General features: G+C 38.5%; 2 protein-coding genes across 2 annotated transcripts; one reads left to right on the top strand and one right to left on the bottom strand.

Moving 5' to 3' along the window:
• Positions 1-9: 9 nt before the first annotated feature.
• BDBG_03705 (uncharacterized protein) lies at positions 10-848 on the top strand (the record flags this gene model as incomplete). The annotated part of the gene is made up of 2 exons (XM_031721358.1): positions 10-393; positions 538-848. Exons 1-2 carry the CDS (start codon positions 216-218, stop codon positions 846-848), a joined length of 489 nt encoding a protein of 162 aa, XP_031577891.1. The 5' UTR covers positions 10-215.
• Positions 744-7,594, bottom strand: BDBG_03706 (SNF2 family helicase/ATPase). Its single transcript, XM_031721359.1, has 2 exons — positions 4,224-7,594; positions 744-4,175 (listed from the first exon to the last, which is right to left on the bottom strand). The coding sequence occupies exons 1-2, from the start codon at positions 7,166-7,168 to the stop codon at positions 1,793-1,795; spliced, it is 5,328 nt and encodes a 1,775-aa protein (XP_031577892.1). The 5' UTR covers positions 7,169-7,594; the 3' UTR covers positions 744-1,792.
• Positions 7,595-14,065: the final 6,471 nt, after the last annotated feature.

A 14,065-nucleotide genomic window follows, 5' to 3' on the forward strand; every position in this document is an offset into this window, starting at 1 on the left:
GATGGTTTCTTGTGCCAGCTACTATTTTGAGCCACCTCTGAAATTGCTTGGTGGAGAGGTATACTCCCAATAACCTACTTCTCTGAATATTCTAGATTCTTTTCTGCATTGTCTGTTGCTAAAGAGAAAAGCTAGTGCAGAGAAGTGACCTCAATTCCAGCCATGACATCTCTAACCAACTCTCGCAAATGTAGTCTGCCAGTGGCCACCTTGCTATGGTTACTGCTCAGCGCCTCCTTAGCCACAAGGATCCAAAGTTCTCCCAATTCAAACTCAAAGGGCTGGCTCTTCATTTCGGCGTTTTCGACGTTTCATGGACTCCTTCTATGTTCAATTTGAAACAAGATCCTCCCCTCGTCATCGGCCTTCAATTCATGGATAAATGCAGGGTACGTAATTCCCGCAAACCAGCTTCTTCGCATATGACGAACCAAGGGACGTCCGGATAGAAAGAAGAAAAGACACATAAAAAGAAGAAAGAAAATACAGATAGAACAGTAGTATACTTACCAACAAAACCTCCTTTGCACAATACAGGAAGCCAGTTCCCTGATCCCGTCACAAACTTCAAAGACCCTTCCATTTCCCCTCTCTACTTCAATTTCTTTGACCTACCAGCCAAGACAAAGCAACCTCCGACCTTCTTCACCTATGGAACAGAAGATGTACTCTTCGACGACACGATCTTCATGAGCGCCAAATGTCAGATGGCTGGTGGGGAAGCCATCGTCAAAATCGCCCCCCGGCGCGCCGCATGGTTATTTCGATATGCCAAAGGGGATGTACCCCGGCACAGAAGAAGTAAGGAAGGAGATGTATCAATTTTTTATGGAGAGGATGTGAGTTAGTCACTTAACAGGGCCACAAAATTATTCCGCTGTAGGGAGGGATGTGTTTTGCCTGCCAGAGTGAGATTTAATATCAAGGCAAAATAGAGAACTAAAAAAATCCGATGAGATATAACCCTTTTATGCCCACAGACGTGTGGTTGTGTGAACTTTACATCCAAGTACGGCAAGTTGATTCTTCAGTCCGATTCTAGAATGCAAGCCTGCAACAGATTTATGCCGCATTGATTTATTGAGGAGATACATGCCCAACCCATTGAACTTCCTTAGAAGAGAAAAATGACACTAGAGAATAACGGTACTAAATAAACGTCAATTCCCCAATTCCCATCCCAATTCCTTTTCCCATTCCCGCTAGAAAGATGCAACCGCCCACACGCATGCACATGGGCCAGGAAAAAAAAAAAAAAACCACAAAAGGAGATTTCATGTAGAGCATCAAGGCACAAAGAAGAATAACCCGAACTTGGGCTAATTCCGAGGAAATAATAATACACAAGGGTGGGGTAGTAATGAAAAGGACAAAAAGAAGAAAAAGACAAAGAAACATGAAAAGGGAAAACAACAAAAGGAAAAACAACAAAAGGAAAAAGAAAGGACATATAGGAGAGCGTGAGAAAAGTTAAGGGCAATGTTCCGGATGGCGCTCTTTATCATCCGGCCGGGTACATGAGTGCTGTCTCTATGATGTAGGATTGAAAGATAAACCGATAGTCTTCCTGGGCCATTTTATTGGGTATCGAAGTTCTTCTATCAAATTCATCGCGATGTAGCCCGGTAGAGTTTGGCAGAGTTGTTGAATTTCAGTTGACATGTGAAGTATATCTAGAGAGCTATACTGGACAAGGACAGAGGAGGGGATGGAGATTTAGCGTGAGGAAAGGAAAAAGGAACAAGAAAATAGTTGCGATAGAAAACACAGTGAAAAGCTACAAAACAAATGTTTATTGCTGACGGCAGCCTGACGTACTGGTTTTAGATTGAGGTGTATTCGTTTCTTTTTCCAAGGCAGAACCAGCACGTGTCTTATCATACATCTCCTGGTCGGCTGCCGGAGGTCTATACCCATTATCGGGCTCCGTTTGGGGTCCATTGCCTTTCTCAGTATTATTAAGACTTGTTTGGCTATTGAGTGGTCTTGCACCATTGAAGATATTTCCGGTTGGTGAGGGCGGAATGGAAGATATATTTGTGCCACCACCGAACAGTAATGGGCCGTTGGAGGTGGCTCCAGCCAGTGCAGGCGGTGTGGAGGTCATGGTTCCGTCGATCTCAGGGCGGAACGATGACAATACGCCGGGCTCATTCGTGAGCCTTGGCTGGTTTACTTGTCTAAATAGGCTTGTGTCAGGTGTCAATGCAGGTGGGCCCATGACCGGACTTGTCATTGGCAGCCTAGAAGCTGCAGAGAGAGGCTCAAAATTAGGCGTCGTATAGCTTGAAGGGTATGGAGTGCTACCCATTACTGACGGAGGATGAGGAAAGGCTGATCGTCGCGCCGCCGCCTGCAATTCTTGCTTTTTCTGCCAAGCACCTGGATCGTTCCGTTTGAGCCTTTCGTCATCAAGCTCTTCCTGGACTGCTTTTTCCTCCTCGGGAGTCAGTTTGTCGTTATCCTCACGCTGGAATGTTTCTGTGAGCGCAATCTTCCTGATATTGTCCTGCTCTGCTAGAATCTTATCAAGAACTGCTGGGTCCTTCCCCTTAAATTCCGAAAGATCCTTTTGCGGAACAGTCTTTGGCTTAAAGAGGTAGTCCCTAACATTCTTGGACGCCCAGCGGATGGGGTTCTTCTTGTCAACAACCCGGAAGGCAAGTTGGGTTTTGAAAACAGCTCTATTATGCATAATATCCTCATATGTCCCGCCTGCAAGAAAGCGATAAACGTATACTGGTTTAAGTTGGCCTAACCTGTACGCTCGCCCAACAGCTTGCTCTTCCCATGTCGGATTGAACTGGAAGTCGAAAATAATCACGCGATTTGCTCCTGGGATATTAAGACCTAGTCCTCCCGCTCTTGTAGAGATCAGATAAACCTGAGTATTGGAATCTGAGTTGAAGTTCTTCGTAGCTACCTGGCGTGTGGCAACGGGTGTTTTCCCGTCAAGTCGAGAGTAGGTTCGTCCTGCTTGCCTTAAGACCTGTTCAAGATAATTGAGCGTCGGAATTGAATGAGAAAACAACAGCACCTTGTCCCCGGCCGCGATCGAGCGTTCAATTATTTGATCCGCAACTAGCGCTCGGTGAGACAACTCGAGTGACCACATATCCATGTCAGTGGTGAAAATCTTCTCTAGTCCAGAGAGAATCTCGGAAGACAGGAGAACGTGAGGGATTGAAGGGTCCTCTGGTATTTCAGAATCGGTATCAGGAGAGGCGCGGCTTGACGGGGGCTTTTGTGGACCTTTGCTTCGATCTCGGAGCTTCTCCATGAAACAACCAGGATGATTGCAAAGCAGGGACAAGATAGACAACCAATCCCATAGTCTTGGATTCCCAACACTGTCATAAGCTCCAAGGGCAGCAATATAAGCATTGTATGCTTGCTCCTGAAGCGGGGTTAACGGAACAGTGATCACAAACTCAACTTTTTGGGGAAGAGACCCTTTTAGGACTGAAATGTCCGCTCGATTAAGTTTTGGATCGATATCTTTTTTTAGAACTTGCAGCTTCTTCAAGGACTGTCGGCGTTCCCACTGCGAGCTATCTGCATAGAGCCCTTCTTGAATCGGTTCAATATACTTGGCTTTGAACTGTACGAAGTCTCCAAGATACCCTGGGGCGATCCAGTCAATCATTGCGTAGTACTCACTCAAATTGTTAGCAAGAGGAGACCCTGTCAATGCAATGCGACTCTTTGACACGAACGCCCGACATGCTTCGGCAACCCCTGCATTTCGATTTTTCAACTTGTGAGCTTCGTCCGCGACAATAATGCGCGGTCCCTCTAGGAGGTGTTTCCTAACTTTTTCATGAGCCCGGCTGTCAAGTGCTGGCGGTCGATTTTTTGTTGCTTTGTTAAGAACCAATGCTCTGAAAATATCATAACTCATCAGCAAAATGCCACCCTTCTTGTACCAGGACGATATACCCTCTAGACGCTCCTCAATTTGAAGTGTGGGTAAAATTTTGTGAAATGGTCCAATATTGCGGCTTGTCGTAGGGTCATTGGGCGTCCATATGCAAAGCTCCTCCCACCAATTTTCAATCAATGATGACGGACACAGTACGAGTGTGCGAGAAAGTTGAAGTTCTTTGGGAATCTGGTTCCTCACTGCAGGGTCATCAGAAGCCGCGGCATTTGCAATGCTCACCAAAAGCGATATCCTGCTATATGTTAGCTAACATTCACCAGAAAAACAAAGCCATACTTACACCTGCATCGTCTTCCCCAGTCCCATTGTGTGAGCCAAAAGGCAGCCTTGACGTTTCTCATCCTTGATCAATTCTCGCCACATGAACTGAATTCCACTTAACTGGTGGGGTTTCACCCGGGCACCGATGTAACTGTGAAGGTATATAACTGGGTCATCAAAACTAATAGCCTGCCGTTCTGGATCTGTGTTGCTTATACCTGTTCCCCCTAGCTCGCGAGCAAGCCGTTTCCGTTGGGCTTCCTGTTGTTTAACGCGACGCTGAGCTTTTCTCTGAATGTCCATGGCTTCTTGACTTTCCTTGACAGCTCTTTTTCGCTTCCTATGTGGAGTATGACGTGATTCAACTTCAGAGCCATTAGAAAGTTCTTGAAAATCCTGCTCCTGAGTTTGCTCAGTTGCGGGCACCTGTATGGAGGCGGAATGTTCAGGCTTATTCCTTTTGTTTGAGGAAACATCCTGTAGTTGCCCGGCAGCGGCGTTTGTTACTGGAACCTTCTCGTCTAAAAAAGCTTTGAGAACCTCACAGAGTCTAGGGTGGAAATCATCGTAACTAGTTTTATCTGTGAGTGTATCCTCAATAAATGCTTTTGGGATGCCTTGCATGGCCGATAGTCTTTTGCAGCGAAGCCAGGAAACATAGAGCGCAGCAATCCTCAAGAATAGGGTGTGTCTGTGACCACTTTGGATTTGGTGGGAGTGTTGTAACACACTGCGTAGAGCTTTCCGGACTCGCTTTTTGGCTCGTTCTAACGTGACTGAATTGATTAATTGGTGCAATTCGTGACGCTCTTCCTGAAACATGGACCAAACTAGTTTGTTCAACAACTGGTCACGATCTGAACGCTCCTCAAGCATTGACCAATCTACCCGCGCTGTTTCTGCCAAAACCTTCGAAGTCGATGTTTCTTGACTCTTCTTCCCTGTCTGGGTGAAGTCGTTAAGCAGTCGCGATCGGGGTGAAGGAGGCGGAAGAATAGAATCATTAACAGGATTAAGTGGCGGCGTTTTAACATCGAACTGGTGGTTGGATACCTCATCTGAGCTCCTGGTTAAATCTACAATCTCAACGGGCCCTTTATGATATTGTTGTATTTGTCGTAATTGCGCCGGTGAGGTTGAGGTTTTTGTCCGAACATGGTCGGGGGAATGCTGTCGAGCAGACATGGGTTCTGAAGGGCGAAAGCTTTTATAGCGTCGTGTTCGCAAAAATTTGGGCGTGACAATATCGTCTTCACTCTCTAGTTCATTTCTAGACGGGGTCGGAGCTTGTGCAGAAGGCTGTCTGTTATCCTCAGTCCGGTCCAAAAGAGGTACATCTTCGTCCGGCACAATGAAATCATTGATATCCTCGATATCTTCATCATCGTCTTCAGAGCTTAGCCACTCCTCGTCCTCGGGTATAGAAGGCTTTGGGCGCTTTACAGGAGTGGCCGCTGGTGGAGGCTTTGGGGGACATGTGTCAAGTTCTAGAATGGATATTGTCCACTTTTGTACTTCCCGATTGAAGACAGTCTCCTCCATTGACTGACATTGCTGCTGTACTTCGCTCGCCTTTGACCATGGAGTATCTTTTATGGCCTTTCGAAGCGCTTTCAAACGCCGGTCTAAATGAGCAATAGTGCTCTGCGCGGACTTAGTTTGAGTATGTTTTGTATTCCACTTTCTAGAAGACAACCAGAGGCGTTGCGCTTTACGATGCTGAGTTGGGAGCTTATGGTCCCGCCACTTCTGTAAAAATTGCTCGACACATCTGTCGATAATGCTGTCAACTTCTGGGCCAGATAGTCTTTTTGACTTTTCCCGTTCCATTTCTACCTCCTGTTTTTCAAGCTCTATCTCCTGCCAGGTTTCGGAATCATAGTCGTTTTCTGAGCCAGAATCCCCGTAAGGTGGTAAGCCTTGATCCTCATCAGCTGGGTACTTGTCGAGCAGATAGTCGTATACATCTCGTTCCTGTTTGAGTTGAGGCCAGGATATGGTGTCCTCCTTCGAGACCTTAACAACTCCCTTGTCTTGTGTAAAAAGTGTGAAATATTGCAGCTCACCCGAGGGCAGAATTTTAGAGCTATATGGAAATATGGCAATAGCGTCCTTTCCCTCTTTAGTTTGTATTGAGCGGGGTTCCTGCAGAAAGTAGTGCTGAACACGTTTATTCACAAAGCGCTTTTGGCCAATTGAGCATTTCGCTCCCGTCAATACAAAGGTTTCGTCGTCACTATCTTCCATGTCGTTGTAAAAGAGATCTGGAAGTGTCACCTTCCCAGGTCCCATATACTGATAGGATTGTTTAATCCCAAAGTTCTCCTCCTGGGTCCCAGTGATAGGAGCCTGAGGTTTACTCAGGATTAATTTGCGGCGTTTTCTCCCACTATTATCAACGACATAATGTTCTTTTGGCCGATTGTTCAATGAAGTACTGCCAGTAAATAAAGGCGCTTTCTCCTGCTGTTCTGCCTCCGATGCTTTGTTGGTGTTCTCGAGAACATCCGCCGCCCTACTTTGCGTTGAGGGCGCAGCTACAGCAGAAGGAATGGAATGAGACTGCGAGGGGGAGTTGGGAAGTGCACTTGGGGTCTCCGGGAGAAGGTTCAATCTGGGGGCGGTTTGGGGCGTGGCTGTGACAGAGTGAGAATGATCAACCTTATGGGACTGACTATACTCTGCATATTTTCGCGACAGCTTCTGTAGATATTCGACGGCTCGAAATATTGTAGCGCGCTGACCAAGCGATTTCAAACCTAAATCTTGAGCCAGCGTCGTCTTGTTTATCTCTGTAAGTAGTATTTCTCCCGTGACATCATTTTCGCGGAGGGTTGTTTCGAGTGTTGTGAGGTCCAGGCGAGGGAGAGAAGAACGAGTCCACGGCGCAGAAGACAGGCAGAGGTTAGCGATAACCTGATCAATTGACCAGTCAAAAGGATCATCATCTTTAAAACCTTCCATGGCGCACTCCTGGTCTCAGGATAACCGTATTATATCCACCACCCTGAGTACTGGGCAAAGTCGAAGGAAACTATTCGAGTGGTGAAACGAGGAGTAGCGTGACGAACTAACTCCAACCAAAATGAGTGCTAGTTACTCCCTGGGTCTTGAACTAGCATAAACAGTAGTTATGCCGTTCGGAGCCGGAAAGAGAAGTTTGCTAGAGTGACACTCAAGGCAAACACGCGCGATGTCAATCCTACGCGCCTAATTCCAAGCACTGCAGTCTTGCTTCAGATGTCAAGATCGACAGTGAAATTTTGCAAAAGAATGTTGCTGAAAGTAGCTAGTAGCTGGCCATCGCTCGTGTCTCCTTCACACAGCACCTTGGAGCAGCGAGCGTGACAAGATCTACCAAAGGGAACTTTTGAAGCTGCAAAGTTGCGCCGATGTTGATGTGAGTGTCAGGTCACGTGATCTGGCTTACTAATCCTTCCACCATATAACTTTCCACAAAGCTAGCAACCTTTCAATCACACAAGCTTTACACCTTCCACAGGTTATGAGACCTGTTTTGCGCAAAATCGCTGCCAATTCAGGATTTCTTGTCAATATAATCATTATTTGAACTACTGCTTCATTTGATACACTCTTCAGGAGTTAAAATTGTCTTATTCTATTAGTATTGATTAGACTGGCTGCTGGGATCATGAATTTCACATTTGATTTCATTTGATCTGATCTCATACATTTCTTAGTGTGAATCCCGCTGGGACTAGTCATTAAAAAAACATGCAAAGTGACTATATATGAGATCTTAAAATGAAACCATGACTTGAAAAAAATGAGAAAGTAATCTTATTTAATCTCATTTAGTCTCATTCTTAGCATAAAGTTACTATTTTTAGACATTTTAAGGTTTTTTTTAGCCTATTTTTAATTTTTTAAAAAGTAATGCTTTTTGATAATGCTTAAATAAGATTTAAAGTCATTTAAAGTAATAAAAATAATTTAAATTGAGAAGTGAAAATCATGATTTTATTTGAAAAATGTGATAAGAGTAGATAGTAAGTCTTACTGAGACAGTATGAGACTACTATCTAATGTTAAAACCATGTAATAAAATCAGTTGAATTGATAATAAGACTATTAAAAAATCTGGTTCTGATCTCAGACATGATTATACAGTCAGTCTAGTATTAATGTGTTTGAGATCTTGATAATTAATAATACTACTACTCACTTAAAAAAGAGACTTGCAGAAAACATATCATATTTGTAAAAAAGTAAGAAAAAGAGAATAATATTGACAAGAATTCAATAAATAAATATTAAGATGATGAATTCAACACAATCTCATTTATATATACATTTATAATCTCATATTCTTTTCACTGAGTCAGTTGCAGTTAATGATAATAATTCTTTATACTTATACTCTGTCAGTGAACATTCTTCTGAAGCTTTTGAAAGCTTCATTGATAAATACTCTGAAACACTCTCTCTGTGACGGGCTGCGCCTGATCAATTATATAGACTATTCTGTTACACTTCATAGATTCTTTCATTTCACTATTAAACACATACACTTCAATTCTCAGTCATTCTCAATTGCTGATTCTCAGCTGCTATGAACATATATAGATTCTTTCACTCCGGAGCTCTACTGCATACATCATCACATACATGTATAGATATTCATCTCAATCACTGATTTCTACACTTTCTCTTTCTTTTTCTTCTTTAACATTTTTCTCTTTATTATATAAGATCTATCAATATTATACTGATCTATTCAGTGTAGACCTCTTACACTAGAAAAATGTTTATTATCTTCTTATTAGAAAATGATTATTTATGTATTATCTTCTCATCAGAAACAATTATTTATCAAGAGATATCTGAATGTGTAACAATGTGTAAGAAATAGAGAAACAGTTAAATAGTTAAGTGAATATTAAGTTCTCAGATAGAAGCTTGCTTATCAGTCACTCTAATCTCACAATAAGATTCTATAAAGAGAATGTCAGTGAAAGACTTGAGAGTTCTGACACTCAGATATATAAGATATTCATATAATTACACTTCTTCAGATTTCACAGATATCATATATCTAATAAACAATATAATCATGTCTAACAATAATATGAGAGAATTCTCAAACATAAGCATAGACACAGTGTCACAGTGACTCTGAGCAATGTTGAAACTATAATAATAATAAATAACTGATATGCATGCAACTTAACAAGATTAATATAAAGAGATTCAATAATTAACTTATACAATTTCAACATCTACAGAATTAAATACAAAAGTACTGAAAGAATGCTTAGATGCTTCTGTATATTTTAATACTTTCAATCTCACTCTCTACTCATCATGAAGAATGAAAATACTTGTAAAACTGAGTGTAGATGAAGATGTTATCAGTTCATTAATTAATCAAGATTAGTATATTAATGAATGATTGAAAGATCACATAAAACAGAAGTTTCATTTATAAATAAAAGCATGTAAATCAGTGTTGTGAATATCTGATAATATTATGAAATATCTTGATATTCTGTTCTGAGACACTGTCATGTAACAGAAAGTATTAGATTGATTACAGAGTATCTGACAGAGAAATACTTCTCTTACAACATTCATCTCTGACTTCAACATCAAGATTCTAGAAGTAGATGATTAATCTTAAGAGAATTAAATGAAGATTAACATGCTTAAGAAGACATTAACTTTTAAACTCTTACAGACTCTTGTAAGTATAGACAAAGACTAGACTTATAAAGACTTCTGCACACAGCTCTGAATAATGAATAATCATCTTATCAAGCTCAAGAGTATACAGAACAGTGACAGAAGACATTATATCTCAGTAACTTATTCACTTATGCTGAGAAATAACAATGATGCAGATATTATGAATTGAGTAAACTTGAATATCTATATATAAGCAAGAGTTTTCACTATCTGAACAGGCTTCTGAATCTCTGAGATCACTTCTGAAGAAGTCACTGATTAACATCAATATGAAGTATGTATTAACTGTAACTGATTAGAATACATTACTTTCAACTGCTAATTAATCTATATATCTTCACACTTAAGAGAAAGACTGACATCTTCTCAATTAAGAGAAAGATCAGTGTCTTCTCATTCAAAGAATAAATCAGTGCCTGTCTGCATCAATCACATTACAGTGAAGAAAGATTCAGAAGATAACTACAAGAATGTCTTAATGAAACAGGGAAAAGATTAGCTTCTATTCAAATTTGCAAATAGAAGCTTAAAGAGGTCAGATAACAACAATTTGAAGAGAAAATAACAATAAATGTGATTCTTGTATCTACTGTGATTGATAACATGTATAATATGAAAGCCATGATAGACAGCAGTCTATGTTACTATATAATGATAAAATCTTCAGTTGTAAGATATTATAACCTTCAGTGTATTCTCTTATCAAGACCTTAACTCCTTGCAGGATTTGATGATTTAAAAGACATTTATACTCATTACATGATGAAGCTGACTATAAATGTGAGAGAATATCAATGTGAAGATGTCTATGTATATAAAGTTGATAATCTTGATTACAATCTTATGTTAGAACTTGCCTGACTATCTGAACAAGGCATTTTATTGAATACTTGAAACAGAAGCTTGATATTCTCTAACAATGATAGAGTTCATAAGAATGACATTTATAAGACTATGAATCTGACATAGATCTTTGTTAACATCTATAAAATGCTCAGAAAAAGAAGTCACTGAAAGAATCATTGATAGCAGAATCATGTATCAATCTATTTCATCAGTCTGACTGATATTAAAAAGACTCTAGAAAAGTTATTCTGTATTATAATAACAGATTCTTGTACAAAACTCTCTTAATAATATCATGAATATCTAGATGTCTTCTAATAAGACAATAATGCTACAAATCTACCTCTCTTACAAGGTTCAGAAGTGAATCACAGTATCAAGTTGAAAAAGAAGAACAGTAAGAACTCTGAATCATCATGAGACTCTCTTTATAATATATCTTGAGATGAACTTCTTCTTCTCTGAAAGACACTCAATGATCTGTTAGATAAGAGATTTATATATATTAGCAACTCTTTCACTGCAGCTTCTATTCTCTTTGCAAAGAAGTCAGATACAGAACTCTGATTCTGTGTGAACTATCAAGATCTGAACAGATTGATAAAGAAAGATTGATATTTCTTATCTCTCATCAATGAAACTCTAGCATGAATCAAGTGAGCTCAATGATTTACAAAGCTAAATATTATCATCACATTTCATAAGATTCATATCACTGAAGAAGATGAATAGCTTATAATATTTCAAACATATTATAATCTCTTTGAATGAATAGTCACACTCTTTGAACTGACTAATGTCTTCAGTACATTTCAGAAGTATATCAACTGAGCACTCTGAGATTTTCTTGATAAGTTTGTATCTACTTATCTAGATGACATTCTCATCTTCACTAATGAATTCAGAAAAGAATATCAAGAACATGTGCAAAGAGTATTATAATAACTATAAGAAGCAGAACTATTAATTAATATTAACAAGTGCAATTTCAAAGTTAAGAGTACTAAATACTTAGATTTCATCATAGAAGCTGATAAGAGAATTTGAATGAATTCTGAGAAGATCTCTGTCATTCTTGAATGAGAAGCTTTATATACTGTGAAAGATGTACAAAGCTTCATTGAATTCACTAACTTCTATCAGTAATTTATATAAAACTTCTCAGATATCATGAGATCACTTACAGATCTCACTAAGAAGAACTCAGTATTTCAATAATCAGTGAACACTGAAGCTGCATTTATATAGATGAAGAAGATATTTATTAATATCTCTCTACTGATAATATTCAATTCTGATCATGAGACAGTTGTTAAGACTGATTTCTCTGACTATATAATAGAAGAAGTGATATTATAATATAATAATGAAGATATTCTATAATCATATGTCTTCATGTTTAAGAAACTAAGTCCTGCTGAATACAATTATGAGATCTATGATAAGAAACTTCTTACAATTATATACTATTTAGAAGAATGAAACTCTGAACTTCAAAGTATCTCTGAATTTGAGATAATCATAGATTATAAGAATCTCAAATACTTTATAACTATCTGTAAACTCACTGAATAATAGATATAATAATCTGAGTTCTTAAGCTGCTTTCATTTTATAATACACTACTATTCTAGCAGTCAGAACTTAATGACAGATACTCTCTTATAATAAGAGTAAGATATGTTATCTGATGTAACAGATACTCACTGAATGAACTGAGAGCATCAGCTCTTGAATCTGAAGATACTAGTTAATCAAGATAAAACAGTTCATGACACTATACATACTTCTTCAGTTAGAACTGCTATTAATATCTTCACTTTCTCTACACTGAATAAACTGTGGTATACAGCAGCTCAGACAGATGAACTTTTTCAGATTCTTATTAAAGTAGTATATTAAGAAGCACTCTGATTTTCTTCAAAACTATGTATAAGAACTGATATCTCAGAATGTTCAATTGATGATAATAATATTCTACAATTCTGTGAACAACACTGAGTCTCTCACTTTGAATTCTTACATACTCAGATAATGCAAGAGATACATGATTCATATATAATCAGTTATTCAGATTATAAATAACTGTATAGAATAATCTTCTGAGAGTTCTACTGATCTGAGATATTAAACAGTATCAGATACTTTATCTGAAACTGTAATCACTGTTCTTCTATTATCTCATGAAAGAATTATAGAAAAGATCTATTAAAATCACTCAATATCTCTGATAGAATCTGATAAGATGTAGTAATTAACTTCACTATCAATCTATCTAAGAGTAAGAATTGTAGAAATATTCTGATCATTGTGAATTAACTGAGTAAAGATATAATATTAAAATCTTGTAATAAGATGAATACTGAACAAGTCACTGAAGCTTTTCTACAGAGTCTATTCTATCAAATGTATGAATTACTGAGATTTATAGTATCAGATCAGAGCTGTCAATTCATGAGCACTCTCTGAATAAGAATCTATCAAGTTCTCAAGATTATACACTGTCTATCAACTGTCTATCACTCTGAGACTGATGATGCATCAGAACAGATAATTTAGACTATGAAGAATTATCTCTATAAGTTCTATAATCACTTATAAGATGATTGATATAATCTTCTTCTACATGCAGAGATTGCTATCAACAGTTGAGATGTTATTTTAACAGATATAAGTCTGTTCTTTCTTATATATGAATATCATATAAAAGTGTTGAATCTTCTAGAGATCTCACAGTTCATATCAGACTCTCACAGTTTAATTCAGATTACTGATAATATAGTAATAAAGCTCTGAGATGTCTGTGATTAAGCAGAGATCTTTATAACAACTGTGAAATAAGATTAAGAGAATTAAATCAATGTTCACTGAGATCTCACTGAATAATATAAGATAGAAGATCTGATATGATTGAATCTTAAGAATATATGAATCACATATTCATCTTGTACACTAGATTACTGTTATATTAAGTATAAAGTGATAGAAGTTCTAGATAGCTATAACTACTGTCTTAACACATTATCAGAAATTCATGATATATTTCATACAAGCTTGCTTCACTGCACTATCACTGATTCATTTTCTTCTCAACTGACTTCTGACTGACAGTCACCAGACATCATAGAAGAAGATAATGAGCTTAAGTGAAAGATTAAGAATATTCTTGATGAGAGATCTTACAGCTACAGTCAGTAATATCTCATGAAATGAGTTAACTATAATCAATCAATCTGAACTCTGAGTTTCACATTATCTGAAACAGCGGCTCTTGACTGATGAGAACTGCTTCTGAAAGAGAGAGGCTAA

Source organism: Blastomyces gilchristii (genome assembly GCF_000003855.2).
Source record: "Blastomyces gilchristii SLH14081 genomic scaffold supercont1.6, whole genome shotgun sequence".
Taxonomy (NCBI): Eukaryota; Fungi; Ascomycota; class Eurotiomycetes; order Onygenales; family Ajellomycetaceae; genus Blastomyces; species Blastomyces gilchristii.